General features: G+C 39.1%; 1 protein-coding gene across 50 annotated transcripts in view; it reads right to left on the bottom strand.

Moving 5' to 3' along the window:
• Positions 1–15,120, bottom strand: part of NRXN3 (neurexin 3) — a 1,789,124-nt gene that overhangs the window by 144,652 nt on the left and 1,629,352 nt on the right. For 34 of the 50 annotated variants that reach the window (XM_070065300.1, XM_070065299.1, XM_070065301.1 and 31 more), the window contains 2 exons: positions 14,144–14,233; positions 8,294–8,601 (listed from right to left, as the gene is read on the bottom strand). In XM_070065300.1, coding sequence (XP_069921401.1) covers positions 8,294–8,601; positions 14,144–14,233 — 398 coding nt within the window. The remainder of the gene's footprint in view (positions 1–8,293; positions 8,602–14,143; positions 14,234–15,120) is intronic. The other 16 variants (XM_070065309.1, XM_070065310.1, XM_070065319.1 and 13 more) reach the window with 1 other exon arrangement.

Here is a 15,120-nt window from a genome sequence, read left to right as displayed (position 1 = left end):
CAGTAAACAAGTAAGCATGTGATACAGTATCAGGTAGTGAAAACAACTGTCAGAAGCAAACAGGAGACGGGAACGGCTAGTGCTGTCTTGCAGAGGGTGGTCAAGGAGTTCTTCGGTAGGTGCTATGTGATCAGAGAGCTGGATGTCATGACAGAGGGGGCTAAATGATATCTGGGAATGTTTTGTTTCTGGTCAAGGCAACTGCAGGTGAGAATGCACAGGCATGTCATGCTTGGTGCATTTTAAGCAGGCCTGGGATTCGAGAATGTGGAACTCATTTAAGGTACACAATTCAAAGGAATGTCCCCAAACCCACTTTTAAGTTCATAATGCTTATTACAATAGTTTAAATAGTTAAACATTTTTAGATTTTAAGAATTTAGCATTAAAATTAAAATGCTGCCACGTGCAGGTAGCCAAGATCTGACCATACTTCCCTCCCTGATGTTCAGATGCCTGAAAATAATACTCACGCTTTGTCAGCAGTTCTCTGGGAAATCCCGTTCTATGACTATCGCAAGCTAATTAGAAGGACCTCTCCAGAGCTTCTCCTGCAAACTTGCAGGCTTACAGCTGGTCTGATGACATCAGGACCTCTCAGAGGACCCTTTACAAGCCAGTACATGGCTTTGGGGAGAATCCAATCTACTAAAATTGAGATATTCAAAAGGGGATAAAAGACAACTGCAATTTCTTCACTGGCCTATTTGGTATCATTGACACGTATGTCTTTAGGAGGGAAGACATCCCATTCAGGTCCCTTTTCTTTTTTGTTCCATTAGAAGAACATAATTCCACAGAGAAAATGTCACCAGAGAGTCGTAGCAGACAACGAGTAAATTAGAGTCCAATTTCCTCTCCCCAAAATTATTCTGAGAGGAGAAAAGAAAGCACCTGTGTGAGGCAAAAGAGAAGATGCAAGATATTTCTTGGCTGGCAGCTGCAGTCTAATTAGACTGACAAATCTTCATCACCTTTCCCAGTTATGAGGGTTGGCAGGAAAGGAACGAGCCCTGGAGCCACACATTATGTAAGGCTGTTAATCAATATTAGTTGAGCCCGGATCCTAAAAATAAACTTTCCCCAGAGGCTCTGTTGTCTAGTGGTAAAAGCAAGGGAGTGAAAATGTGTGGATTCCTTGTCTCACTTCCATCAGGCTGGCGACAGCAGGGAGAAGATGGAGGGGCCCAGAGGGGATAATTCCTTGGGACAGCCTAACTGCTGTTAATAGAGCATGATCTACCTCCCAGAATGGCACGGTATTGGGTTTAGGTTCTCTCTCTCTTGTAACCCCATCCAAGACAGTTATATTATCTAAAGAACCTTGGGGAAATATGGTTTTCCAGACTTGTCCTCTGAATTCCATTGGTAACAACATGCTATAAATTTGCATGCCATGTATTTCCTTGACTTGTATGAAATAGCTGTAATTTGACTCTGTCACCTACAAGACGGCCATTTCATACCCCCCAACCTAACAGAATAATCTATGGGTGAAAGCTGTCGCTCCGCAAGTCAATTCCCATTCCAGAGTATCAAAGACTCTCCCTGAGATGCCTCTTTTAATTGATGAGTTCAAGGCTCTGATTCAGTTGGGACTCTCAGAAGAGATCCTGGATCATTGTAGATTTGTGCAGGGATAGACCACAGTACTGTTCTTGTGATTATTCAACTGTATGCAAAGGCTACACTCCATGAAGAACTGTGAGTTCTGAGACATCATTGAAGGGTCAAGTAGTTACCTACTGCCAACAGTTTTAGTGACCACTTACAGGGTGCTTTCCACACATGACCTTACTTACATACTTGTAACAAGCCTGTGACAAAGGTATGATTAGGCTCCTTTTACAGATAATGAAACTCAGATAAGGAGGCTCAGAGATATACAGCTAAGTTTTCAAAGGAACCTGGATTACAACAGAATTTCTTATGTTTCAAGGCACATAAACATACTGGATCTCTACCCACAACAGAGAGCTCCTGAGTTTTTGCTTTGTTTTATTTTGCAATCATCGGTACCAAGGCCCAAGTATGCTCCTTACTGTTCCCAGCCTAAAACTCAAAGGCTGCAAGGATGACTTTCTTTCTATATAAGTGCTGTTATAAAGCCTGAAAATTGTTGCTTCCTTCCGGAATTTTTGAAAATGGTTTACATCTGACTGCCAAGTTTGTGAAGCTTGTGATAAGAATGAAATTTCTCAAACCTCTTAAGTCTTTCATCTCTACTGTTTATTAAGAGTTCCAATCTAGGTTGAGCATTGTGATTTTCTGGCAATTTTCTTGTGCCAAGAAATACGGGCCAATGTCAAGGTGACTTTGCCAAAGCCCAGCACAGAAAAAGTGGGTCATGGTAAGTATCCTGCTAATAGCTTATAAACAATTCCAAATGGTGATTTGCACAGAACATACAGAGTTCTTTCTTTGCTGATAACAACATAGGTTGGAGGCCTAAGCTAGGAGAATGCACATTGTTCTTGGAACTATTTTCCTCTTGGCCGATTCCTCTCTTGTGGGAACATTTTGGTAGTAGTGTCTGAAACTTAGTGGTAAGATTTACGTTTCTCAGTTTTTTCTTCTATCCTGAGTGAGGCAAGGAATTTGAGTGCAGGCTGAGCTGAACCGTTACATTTTAGGAGCTGAGCTACCATGTCAGTGTCATGACATTTATCCACCAATAAACACTGGAGTCAGCAGAAGAGGAAGTGCCTGTGCATCTGCTGGAGCATCCCTAGGAGGTAGATCCAGCAAGAACACACTCCCTTTCACCATTCTTGGTCTTCTCCCATTTGTGGGAGCTTTGGTCAATGATCGCAGAATCAGGATTCCTGCTCTCTCATCAATTATACATATACACTCTGTATTCTAGTTGGGCTCGACTTTTCTTGCCATGAAATTATCATCTCTGAGTTTTTACAACTTAGCTTCTGACATTCAGCCAACAGGAAACTTGTTCTTTTCACAAGCTTCCCAACTATACTCATTCTTCAAAGCCCAGTATTATATTCATCCAAAGCATGAAATACAATGAAGCTACACCTTGCCCTTAATACACACAGCCATTCTTAATTCTCTATCTCATATTGACAGTATTGTCAAACCATCTTGCACTCTTTTTAGAATTTAAGCTCTATGGGAGCAAGGAACCTGGGTTCCTTTCCTTCTAGGTAACTCCCAAAATACATATGGATAGACGAGTTTCATAGCAGCATGTTTTCCAAGGCCTATAGAACTCAAGTTGGTTTAAACATGCACGATCAAACTCAAGATGGATAATGAGGTCTCAGAGAAGTCTACTGCTGAGGTCACAGACATTTTTGATTTACCATGACAAATTTCAGCTTCTAAATTCTACCATGGCCCTGCTTCAAATCCCTGTTCCCTCAAAACTTCCTAGCCCCATCCACTCTGAACTAAAACTACTACTGTCAATGGAAGCAGCCTCATTTTCTGAGATAGACCCTTGCTTAAGACACTAAGTATTTGTGATGTGATAAAATAAGGGTTAAAATCTAGAAAATTCCCCTCTATCCAGTGTATTTGTTTTAAGTCTTTTACTTACACTTACTGTGTTATCTTTCTAACAATTATGTATGATAGGCAGCTGTCATACCCTTCACCCCCCCCCCTCCTTTTTTTTTCCAACATGGCAGACTTAAGTTACTTGCAAATACTTAAATTTCCTCCTAATGAGACACAACGTTTATGTTTCCTCCCCTGATTGGGAAAGTTCTTTGACTTCTCAGACCAATAGATTTTGGTAGAAGTGATATTGTATGTCTCCGGGCCCACAGAAAACTAGCACTCTTGCACTTTCTGTTCCTTGAAATATTCTCCGGGAGCCTGGAGCCTCAGCGAAAGCAGCCCAACTACTCTGCTGGAGAGATCACATGGAGAGGAAGAAAGGACCAAGTGAGTAAGTCATTCCAGTTAATTCACCAAGCAACAGGGTGTGTGTGTGAAGCCAGATCCTTCTGACTAAAGTAGCCACTTGACAGGCAGAGTTAGAGCGAGAGAGTGTGAGAGAGCAAGAGAGCGAGAAAGGTCTTCCTTTTTCCGTTGGTTCACCCCTCAAGTAGCCACTACGCCACTATGGCTGGCGCGTTGCGGCTGGCGCGCAGTGCCGATCCAAAGCCAGGAGTCAGGTGGTTCCTCCTGGTCTCCCATGTGGGTGCAGGACCCAAGGACCTGGGCCATCTTCCACTGCACTCCCAGGCCACAGCAGAGAGCTGGCCTGGAAGAGGAGCAAACGGGACAGAATCTGGCACCCCAAGTGGGACTAGAACCTGGAGTGCCAGCGCCGCAGGTTGAGGATTAGCCTAGTGAGCCACGGCGCCAGCCCTAAAGTAGCCACTTTTTAAGCTGATACAATTTCATGGTGGCAGAGGAATTGCCTCACTAAACCTGGGCAAATGTCTGACTCACAGCATTTTAAATTCTAGTGACATAGTTGTTATCATTTATCTCCAACTTATGGGAAAGTTTATTTCATATCAGTGGTTATCAGGAACCTACATGACTTGTCCAGAGTTACTTAGGTATTACAAGTATTAACTAGACTTCAAACAAAGGAAGTATAGATCCAAGTACGTAAGTTAAATCACTCTGTTATACTCTATCACCAGAAAAAATAACCACAGCACCTGGATCATCCTGAGGGAAAGCCTTCCCCAAGCTATGCCACTTCCTGTTAAGTGACTGCAAGGTAAGTAATAAAATTTCTTATTTTTTTATTCATCCATCCAATAAATGTTTATTGAACACAAACTAAGTGCCAGACCTTTATCTGGGAATTGTCTCTCACCCACCTGTTTTCTCAGCCCACATCTTAACATTTTTTGTTGTTCAGGGGATGGGGCATCCTTCTTAATACAGGATCAAGACCTGTAGCTTGGGCACTGTGCTTCTGAGTAATTTAATATAGTGCATGTCATTCACAAGGAGTTCTACAATCCTATCTGTAGGAAACTGCAATAACAGAAAGATCAAAGCATCAATTACTTCTAGGAGACTAGGGCACTGGAGAACTACTCAAAATCTATTTGTGCACATTCACATACAGTTAAAAGCAGCCGTGAAAGCACTTCAGCTCTCCTTTGATCTGAAATCAACATCCGCCAAGGTCCATCGGAAATTAACTCCTCAAATGATGCCTTCCTAGATTATGCCTTAAGAATGAACCAGTAGATTTTTGAATGACCATCCTTCTTAGACATTTGAACCCATGTGTTTTCTTTCTCCTAGAAGAGTCTTGCTTTAGGCCAACTGTGGTTTAACAATGTTATCAAATAAATGGAAGACAGAAGAGAGTATCATTTGGAAAATGCCTTAAGTATGATATCACAGTTAAGCCTCAGCCCACAGCGTTGGCATCCCATATGGGTGCTGGTTCGAGTCCCCGATGTTCCACTTCCAATCCCGCTCCCTGCTAACGTACCTGGAAAAGCAACAGAGCATGGCCCAAGTGATTGGGGCCCTGCATTCACATGGGGAGACCCAGAGGAATCTCCTGGCTCCTGGCCTTGATGTGGCCCAGCCCTGAATGTTTTGGCCATTTGGGGAGTGAGCCAGCAGATGGAAAGTATCTCTCTCTTTCTCTATTTTTCAAACAAATAAATCCTCAAGAAAAAAAGAAAGAAATTCAATCTCTCCTATTTTTTCCTGACCTTTCTGAAGTATCTCCTTCAGATCAGAGTGTTAACAAGCCATTGCCATCCAAGAATGTCAGCTAGATTTCACAGATTGATTAATGCTTTTAAGACTGCCCCTTTTTCACATGAAGTCACCAGGTCTGGGAATTATTCTAAACCTTGGTTAGAATACAAGGAGGTGGTGGGTCACCAGACCTAACATAGGTTTAACATTGTCCTCCAATGTACTTGAAACCAGAGTAAGCTGAGAAATGAGATTTTACCAAGTTCAGGACAGAGTTCTGACAGCCAGCTGGAAAGATAAGAAACAAAAAGTCCCCAAACTGGTACTTGGAACACCTGCCTCCCATATCAGAGTGCCTGTATTTAGTCCTGGATCCACTCCCGATTCCCCCTTCCTGCTGGTGTGCACTCTGGCAGGCAGCCAGTGATGGCTCAAGCAGTTCAGTCCCTGCCATCCTTGTGGGAGACCAGGACAGAGGTCGCAGTGCCTGGGTTTGGCCTGGCCCAGCCCTGGCTCTTCTGGCATTTGGGAAGTGAATGAGAGGATGGAAGACACCTGTTTGTCTTTCTTTCTTCATTTCTCTTTCAAATAAAACAAGTTCAAAGCCATTAGAGTAAGAAATTGCTTCTAGTTAGTTTTCACACAGAATGCAGTACATTTTTTAGTCTTTCATCTTCATTTGATCAATTCTGCTAACTGGTGGCTTTCCATCAAGAGTATGTGTTTATACCCCCTTTAACAAAAGAGTGTCCACAGATTTCTATGTCATTTGTATAGCCTCAGTAGATAGAAGAGGAAATGCATAGAAGTATAACCTAATTATTAATGGACTCCAAGCAAAGGCAACACAGATCAGAGGGAGATTGTTGCAGAGGGCATTCCTGGATAGCTACCACCTCTAGAATGACTCTGACATTCAGAGTCAAATAGCTAGCAAGACTTCTGCAACTTGAAATGAACTCTTTGGAAGTTCTCTTAATTCATAGAAAGAATTTAGGAACTCACCAATTTGCTTCCATGTATGTATCTGCTGCAGTAGGCAAAGCCACAACCAGACAACTACCATGGTTTAGTCCCCAAATCCCTGTGCACCATTAAATGCTCCATCCGTTACTGAAAATTTGGCCTTCAAAGGGACTACAGAATCAGCCATTCTGATGAAAAAAGAAGCCATTTGCTCCTCTGCTTCCCACAGAGTTAGCAGAATATATTCTGACAGAAACAAAACAAGTCTGCCAAGACCTGTGCAAACAGAACTATCCTTTCACCAACAATCAACAGATCTGTTCCTGAGCTACAGAGAGTCATAATAGAAATATATATTGCCTTTTATCTTCTTTTCAGTGAGTAGAGTGAGGTGTCAGGAGTTATTGCTTGAATACCAGTAGAGAAGAGCTATTTTTTTCCCCTTTTGAACATGTGCATAGGAATGCATGGAACAGCACAAGCAATTCTAAAACTGCTATGCCAGTCAGGTTCTTAGTTTTGAAAACACATAAAATTGAGCTAATAACATCATTAGCACATATAGTTTCAAAATGTTCTATGAAGTCATATAGGGAACTGTCTGCATATTTCTGATGAAAGAAGAGAAAAAAAAAGACAACACATTTGCCTCCACCTAGCTCAAATAAACTTAATTCAGAAAGATGGGAACACATAGATGGTTTAATTGATTATTGACTTTAAGTTTGCAATGTCCATTGGAGACAATGCAACAACACAATGATGATATTAAAAGATTCAATTATGGATAATACCTTAAAACTTAGAAGCAGAAGTACAAGTACTGATCTACAGAATTTTCCACAAGCAGTAACTAGGCTAGGGGTAATTTCCCCACAAGCAATTGGAATGTCTTATTTTATGCCAGAGCATTTAAGTCTAATAACTCGATTAACCTCTTACCCCCTACTAACTAGATTTATGAAATGCCAAGGGAGTCAGCAAAGTATTAAGCCTTAGCTTGGATATAATTACTTTCAAGTGGAGAAACAGCAACCTTACCACGAAACTAAGGACTTCCTGCCTAGCTAAATTCAAACCTTCGAATTTTCTAATGTAATTAGTATCTTGGTCAAATATAAAGGAAACAAAATGGGCCAAAAAATGACAAGTGATTAATCAAGACTTAATAGTAAACACAAAGACTGCATTTTAAAAGGATTAGTCGGACCTCTAGCTTCAATTGCCCTTGAATTAATGGTATCCAGGGGCTTCAATAATGAACAAAATTCATGTTCTAGCAAAGCCATCTGCAGGATGTGAATAGAATTGAAGCAGAATATAACCTTGTTTGTATCAAATTCGCCTTTCCACCCTTTTCCCTTTCTGCTCTTTGAAAAGATACTCAAACAAGAAGAGGGAGTATTTCATGGTGAAAATGTAGCCCATTGCTCATTCTGAGTAACAGCGTTCTCATTTCAGTGATGAATACCACAGGAGTAACACCTCACGGATGTTGCAAGACTTTGCCAACTTCTTCAGCAATGACTTAATCTTTCTGTACCTCTGGGTCTTATTACTACGAGCATCCTACAAACCAATGATTCAAACTCTTGAACCACATACATCACTGGCTGCAACATCAATGTTTCAAAGACAAAGATGAAGAAGCAGCTATACTCAGCAAAGGGCTTACCTGAATGCTGGCCGTGGAGCGATTCTTGCGGGTTGTAGTAGTAGCCATTGTAGTGGTGGTTTCCATGACAGTGGTAGACATTTCTGGTGGCATGGAGGTTGTCTGTGTTGTTCCCAAGATTGATGGGACTTCTCCTACCAGCCGGACACTTCCATTGATTTTAATATTGGGGTTGTTCTCTGCCGCCATGTTCAGTACTTTCAAACCATCATAATAGAGCCCAGAGAGTTGGCCTTGGAAGAGTCGTCCTTTGTCCTTTCCACCAATGGCTATTTGCGCCTGGGTGTTGAAGATGGTTAACTGCCGGCCTAGTGGGTTGGGTGGAGGAAATAATATTATTTCCCATACATTTTCCCTCTTAGCCTTACCTGGTCTGAATGAACCAGGCTTCGTAACAGGCTCCCTTGAGCAACTGAGGAGAGAAAAACGCATAACAAAACTTCTTTCTATACAGCCATTGGCAAGTAACATTTCAAAATGGTTATCTCTTCCACTGCCTAGCTGAAAATCATAGATAAGGTGAATAAAGTCTCTTATTTCTTTATTCAGTGATTGAAGAAATCTGGTTTAATATTCAAAGATTTGCAGTCTTGTTGGGTAAATAATTATGAGTGACAAAGAAACACCCAAATAGGGTGATCAATAGAATAAGTCATACATTACTATTACATTGATTTTTTTAAGCTACAAGTTAACATAATGATGACTAAAAATAATTATATAAAGCAAACAAAAACACAGTGAGGTGACTCATAGCACTGAATTTTTAAAAAAAGGTCTAATAATTTTATTAAATTAGCTAAAATGAAATCTAGTTTATAGACTTGGATTCACTGCACAGCTATGAAAATGAACATTCTAGTGAATAGACACACCATTTCCTGTAAATCTTCATAGTACCTGACACTGTGTATATATTACTGTTTAATATCATTACAGATACAGTACTGTATTAATTTCAAAAGGGGGATGGATTATGACCACACAACTAAAATGTAACTAAATCATTCCTTAAGATAAGAAAATAAGTAGGCATTGATAATGCCTGGGAGAGAGAGGAAGATGGCATTCAGAATCAATGGATAGTAGAGAGATATATGAGTGTGCTGAAAAATGTCAGATCATCTTACTTGGAGTTCTCAATTGGAAAATATTAATACATGAAGCTATCAGAATGAAATCATGGCATAATAGAGTTCAGAACAGTGAAACTCAGTTAATTGTACTCTCAACTCTTTCCACTTATGAAGGTCTTTCTCAATCACTAAATTTTTCCAAGAAAAATCCTAAACAACTTTTAAAAACTTATTATAATTTATCAATAGCAATATACTAAGGCATTCTTTAGTGTTATTTCTCCTGGTTACTGCCTTATGCTTTTCCATAGGGAAAAAAAAGATTAATGGAATATATAGTTTCTGAATTTTTTTCTACTTCAATGATCAAACATTGTACTTATTCATCTAACCACCTGAATTATGTTAGCTATAAATAACTTGATAATTTCCTTTATTCTCATCTGCTTAATAAAAAAGTACATCTCTAACAGACTGCAGTTTTTGCTCTATAATCTCAAATACATATAGAAGTGTTTTGTGAAGTTTGGCCTTTAGGAGGTCAAACCCCTACTACTACTACTTGCTACTTGGTTGTCTTTTTGGACAGGCAGAGTGGACAGTGAGAGACAGACAGAAAGAAAGGTCTTCCTTTACCTTTGGTTCACCCTCCAATGGTCACTGCAGCCGGCATACCGCGCCGATCCGAAGCCAGGAGCCAGGTGCTTCTCCTGGTCTCCCATGCGAGTACAGGGCCCAATGACTAGGGCCATCCTCCACTGTACTCCCGGGCCACAGCAGAGAGCTGGACTGGAAGAGGGGCAACCAGGACAGAATCCGGCGCCCCGACCAGGACTAGAACCCGGGGTGCCGGTGCCACAGGTGGAAGATTAGCCTATTGAGCCGTGGTGCCGGCCTATTACTTGGTCTTCAAGGATTCACAAGGTTTATCTATCCCAGAATTCCTGTATGTAATGTGAAATGTCTTCTCAGTATGTAACGGGAGCAATGGAAGAAGCAGGGAAAGAGAAATTCATCTGCTAGAGTGGACTCCAGAAACACATCAACTCTTCTCATTGGGCAACATTTTTAGGTCTAGTTAAACAATAATGATTTGAACATCATAACCCTGTGGAGACTTCAAACACCATGTTGGTCATCGGTGAAAAAATTTTGTTATAGTGAAATGATCTGTATTTCATAAAAATCTCTTAAGTAAAAAAATGGGACCTACCGGTCTTAAGGATAACAGAATTGTCTGGATACAAATCGAATGAGCAAAAGAGATCCAGGAGATTGCCATTATTTGCCCACCAATTCCTACAATGACCTGTGCACATGAATCATTGCCTATCATTTGGTTTCTGTGCTTTTTCACAATACACAAGAAGTTCACATCTCTTTAGTGTTTATTTTTGATGACAGCATTTTCTGGAATCCTCAGCTATAAACCAGTGAAATTTTATATTCAAAGGGGAGAATATATATTCCTGGAACCTCCCATTTGCATTTTTTAGAGCTTTACATGATAAATTAGAATAAACTGCATAAAGGAATTACCTAGATGAACTCCATATCTTACACTAGATAGCCTCAATGCCAAGGTACCACTTTCATGCAAAAAGTGCTGGCTGGCAAATCTTAATATTTATCCAGTTCTTCATTTATAGATGCTCCAGCACTGGTGGTCAGTTAGGGGTTGCTTAACCTGATCAGTTAACTGTTGTATTAATCTTCATTATAGATATGTTTTATAGTCTAATATTCTTCAAGGTAATTCATGATAACCTCTATAATGTCTCTCATCCTATTTTTCTGTCAGTAGTGTTGATTCATAAAAATTAAAAAGAATTGAAATGCATAGCTAAATGAACTGGCTACAGATAATGGATCACTTTCATTCCATCTACCATAATTCACTCCATAAAATGGTCTTTGCTTGTTCAAGACTAACACAATGCATCTACAAAGGCAAGATGTGTTTCCTGGGCTATATGAGGGGTTATCAGAAAATTCATGGAAAATATGGATTACAAAAAAATAGATTAAGATTTCTTTGTACTTAAATGTTCCATTTAATTCAATTTTGTATGAACTTTCTCAAGTATCCAGTTAGATTTAAGCCATTATCCCTCTCCTAGTCATCACTGCTTTCCCAGAGATAAAATTAATCATTTATTGGAAACAAGACACTGTTGGGATGGGAATGGGAAGGGGTTTGTCTTTGTTTCAACTTTGTTTGTTTGTAGTCCCTTTCTAGCTAAATATACATTTGTTCTGTTTCACAAACCTCTCAGCTCTATCTTGGGTTAGTTGCGCATCAGCAAAGTCAGCATTTACTCTAAGTGCAGTGGAACACTCAGGCTTCTGTCATCTTGTTCTTGAGCTGACGGATCCGTCTTGCCCGGAAAGGCCTTAGTGCCCAAGTGTGACATAGACAACACTACCCAGTTCCTCTGAAAGATGTCAAGGACTGACTGGAGAAAAGGAATCCCTTTTTATCATTTGCCCACAATCTCTCAAAATCAATACATATCTCATTATTGTCACTTCTTATGGCCAATCTTATTTGACAAGTTTTCATCATACCTATATCTGTATCTATACACATACAACCTAAGAGTTGTTCTACCATCAATACAAAATGTGGTGATCACAGTAGTGTGGGATTTTTAGCAGGTTACTTTTGATTTTTGTTTTAGGTACCCACCTTCTTGGAAGTGATTAATTGCTACCTCATTTGTACATCAAGCTCACATACTGCTTAAATTAAATCTCTGCAAATCTCCAGTCAGCACTGCACAAAAACTAATTAATTAAATCTCAGGTCATCCTGAGGGAATTGGCGATTGTATTTCTTCTCTCCTCAGAAGGGAAATCTGAGATATAAAGAGGTTAACTGGATTGTTTAAGGTCAGAAATTTTCAGTCAATGGTAGATAGAACCAAAAAGACGACTTGGGAATGCTGTGACTCAGCACTCTTCCCCAGTGACAAAAATAACTACAAGGAGGCATTTTTACTTTCTAAGGCATCTAATTGTTGTCTATCTTAACTCTTTGTGCTCACTGTTTTGCAAGGTCTTTTAGTATCTAATTTCTATTTCCATTAAAGAGAAAGTTAGCTAGGCAGAGGAAGAGGTAAAGCAATAGAATAAAGTGATGTTACTCGCCCAGATTACAAAAAAAAAGTCTATGCAATGGAAATCATAGTTTACAAGTCATTATTTTCAACATTCCATTCATGTATAAACATACAGTGCGTCAAGAAACTAGAATGCCTCCCTTTCACCCACCTCAACCACCCCAACCCCTGTCCAACCCAGCAACCTGTGTATTTGAAAGCATCCTTCCACTGGAAAGGAATGACAATGAGGCTATCATAAGGAAAACTAAAACCTACTCATAACTCTATAATGGTTTATACAAATGAAAATGCCTGGCATGCTATTAAGCTTATACTTCAAAAGGCAATGGAAAAAAAATAAATATTAACATAAAATTGAAAGAAACAAACAAAAGTTCTCTCAGGCATATGAGACTCAGACATGCATCTACTTTTCTTTTCCTTTTTAAAAGTGAGGCAATCATTGTCTTTAATGTTAAAGGGACTTTATGCATTGGTGATTTACTATACAAAATTATTTGCTTTTTAGAGTTATTGTTAATTTATTTTTAATTAGACCACTTAAGTTGAAAACAGGGCATACAGTTAAGACTTGGTGATAATTTTCCATGTTTCAGGATCCGAAAGTCTTCACTCCAAATAGTAGGAGTACATTGTTTTTTTTTTTTTTTAAGTTATATGTAATATAGCCAACTGCTCCTATATACCTTAACCAGCTACCTACGAATGCTAAGAGCTTACTTAAGGTCTTGAGACAGAAGTAGCTCACAGTAGCTCAAGAAAGAACACATTAAGTAGTTTCTTAGACAGTGTTCTCCAATGCAAAATAGTCTATCTGCACAAATCGAAGCCACACAGAAAACTCAGTCATAACTGCTGCCCTCTTTTGTTGACAGAGTGGCTGTTTGCTCCAGCAAATCAGAAACTGCTGGTTTGCTTTTCATGAGCCTTTCTCTTTCCAGCTAATTGTCTTAACCACTCACACTTTTGTTGCATAATATATCAAACATACAACCTAAGTGTGAGTTTCTTTTGTCTTGTTTTAGCTTAGGTTGACCACCAGAAGACAACTAGTATCTTATAAGATACTTTTGCCTCCGTAGGTTTGAATTTAAAGGCAAAATTCATTTTTCTCATTCTTTTCTGTTACAAAACAAATGTTAAAAAATATACTGCTCCCTTTATAACATTTGTTTTAAGCCGTTTAAATTACAAAAGTCAATCTATGAATTTTTTTTTTTTGTTAGCCATATTCAGACAGTAAAGCCAAAACAGCCTCAAAAGATGTAAGTTTTAAAAGTAATTTTTGGAATTTCCTTAGAAAGCTTTGGACTAAGAGGTAATTTAAAACAAATTAACAATTAAAGTCATGCAGTGGTTAAATTGCCATAATACATTTCTCTTTTTAGAGGTCCCTGGAATTTCTTGTTTGAAGTTGTCACATTGAGAGCAAGCTAGATGTTAGTCCCTTTAACTGTATTTTAATGGCAATGTATTATAGCATGATTTATCAACATATGGCAAGTGGAAGCTGACACAAATTATAATGAAAATTAAAACAGTCATTTATGCAGCAGGCGATTATCATTTAAGGAACATTTATTTGCAGGCTTTAAAAATGAGGGTTTAGAATCAAATGATTTTAAAATGAAAGTTTTAATGACGGTTACCTTTTTCTTGCAGCCACTCCTCTACTGGCCGGTTATATTTGAAGGGGATTTTCTGTTTTACCATTTGGAAGCGTTCATTATCAGTGTTGCCTTTAAAGTTTAAAAAACAGCTTAAAGAACAATCTGAAAAGTCAATATGTCATTCAAAAACATCCTAGGTTTTGGTTTGTTTTATGAAGATTTTAGAGCTAGATATCAATTTATCTTTAGTAGAGGTGGAGTCGAAGGCACTCGAGTCTGAACCGAGTGGTTCCTAGACAGGTTGATCCGAGCTATGCAGTGCTCCATCATGCTTCGGCAAGGCAGGATGGAATGGGAATCAGAAAGAGGTGTGACCATTTATAGGTTTGGTGTCACTGTCCATCTTATTCCAATTACTCCTTAATTGGGCCAGTTGAGACACAAATGTTCTCCTTGACCTAAGAGTAAGTTACCTGCCAGAATAGCTTCACATGGGCTAGGAACCCCTGAGCTCCTCATTTATGCATGCTCCACTATTACTCTACTGTGTCTTCGTCAGTCTAATTGGGGCATAGCCTTCCTTATTTTCTTATCAAGTTTTGACAACTCCTACTTATGGCAGAAAGAAGTGAAAGAAAATTATTTAAGCCCTGATGTCCAAAAGATATTCTTATTCCACTAATGTGGGCTTGGCATAACATTCCTATGTTAACATAACATACCTATGTGAAACAGGTAGAGTACTACAGATAGCTCTTTTGATCTTCTTTCCCCAGTCTTGTCTTATTTAAAAAAAGAGAATTTCAATGAAAATATCTAGAAAATAAATGTAATTATAAGTACAGTGATATAGCATATATAGACTTTTGAACACCTACATTTTATTGCTACTACAAAATGCTGACTTTGAGTATTTACATAATCCCTCTCCTGTACCTTCTTGTGAGAGAACCTTCCCAAATAAGCATTCATTCATCAAGCTGGTTAGGGATACTTCTTCTAAGCATAAAATATCT

Source organism: Oryctolagus cuniculus, chromosome 20, assembly GCF_964237555.1.
Source record: "Oryctolagus cuniculus chromosome 20, mOryCun1.1, whole genome shotgun sequence".
Classification (NCBI taxonomy): domain Eukaryota; kingdom Metazoa; phylum Chordata; class Mammalia; order Lagomorpha; family Leporidae; genus Oryctolagus; species Oryctolagus cuniculus.
Note: the sequence above shows the minus strand (reverse complement) of the source record. Positions and strands in the feature narration are given on the sequence as shown.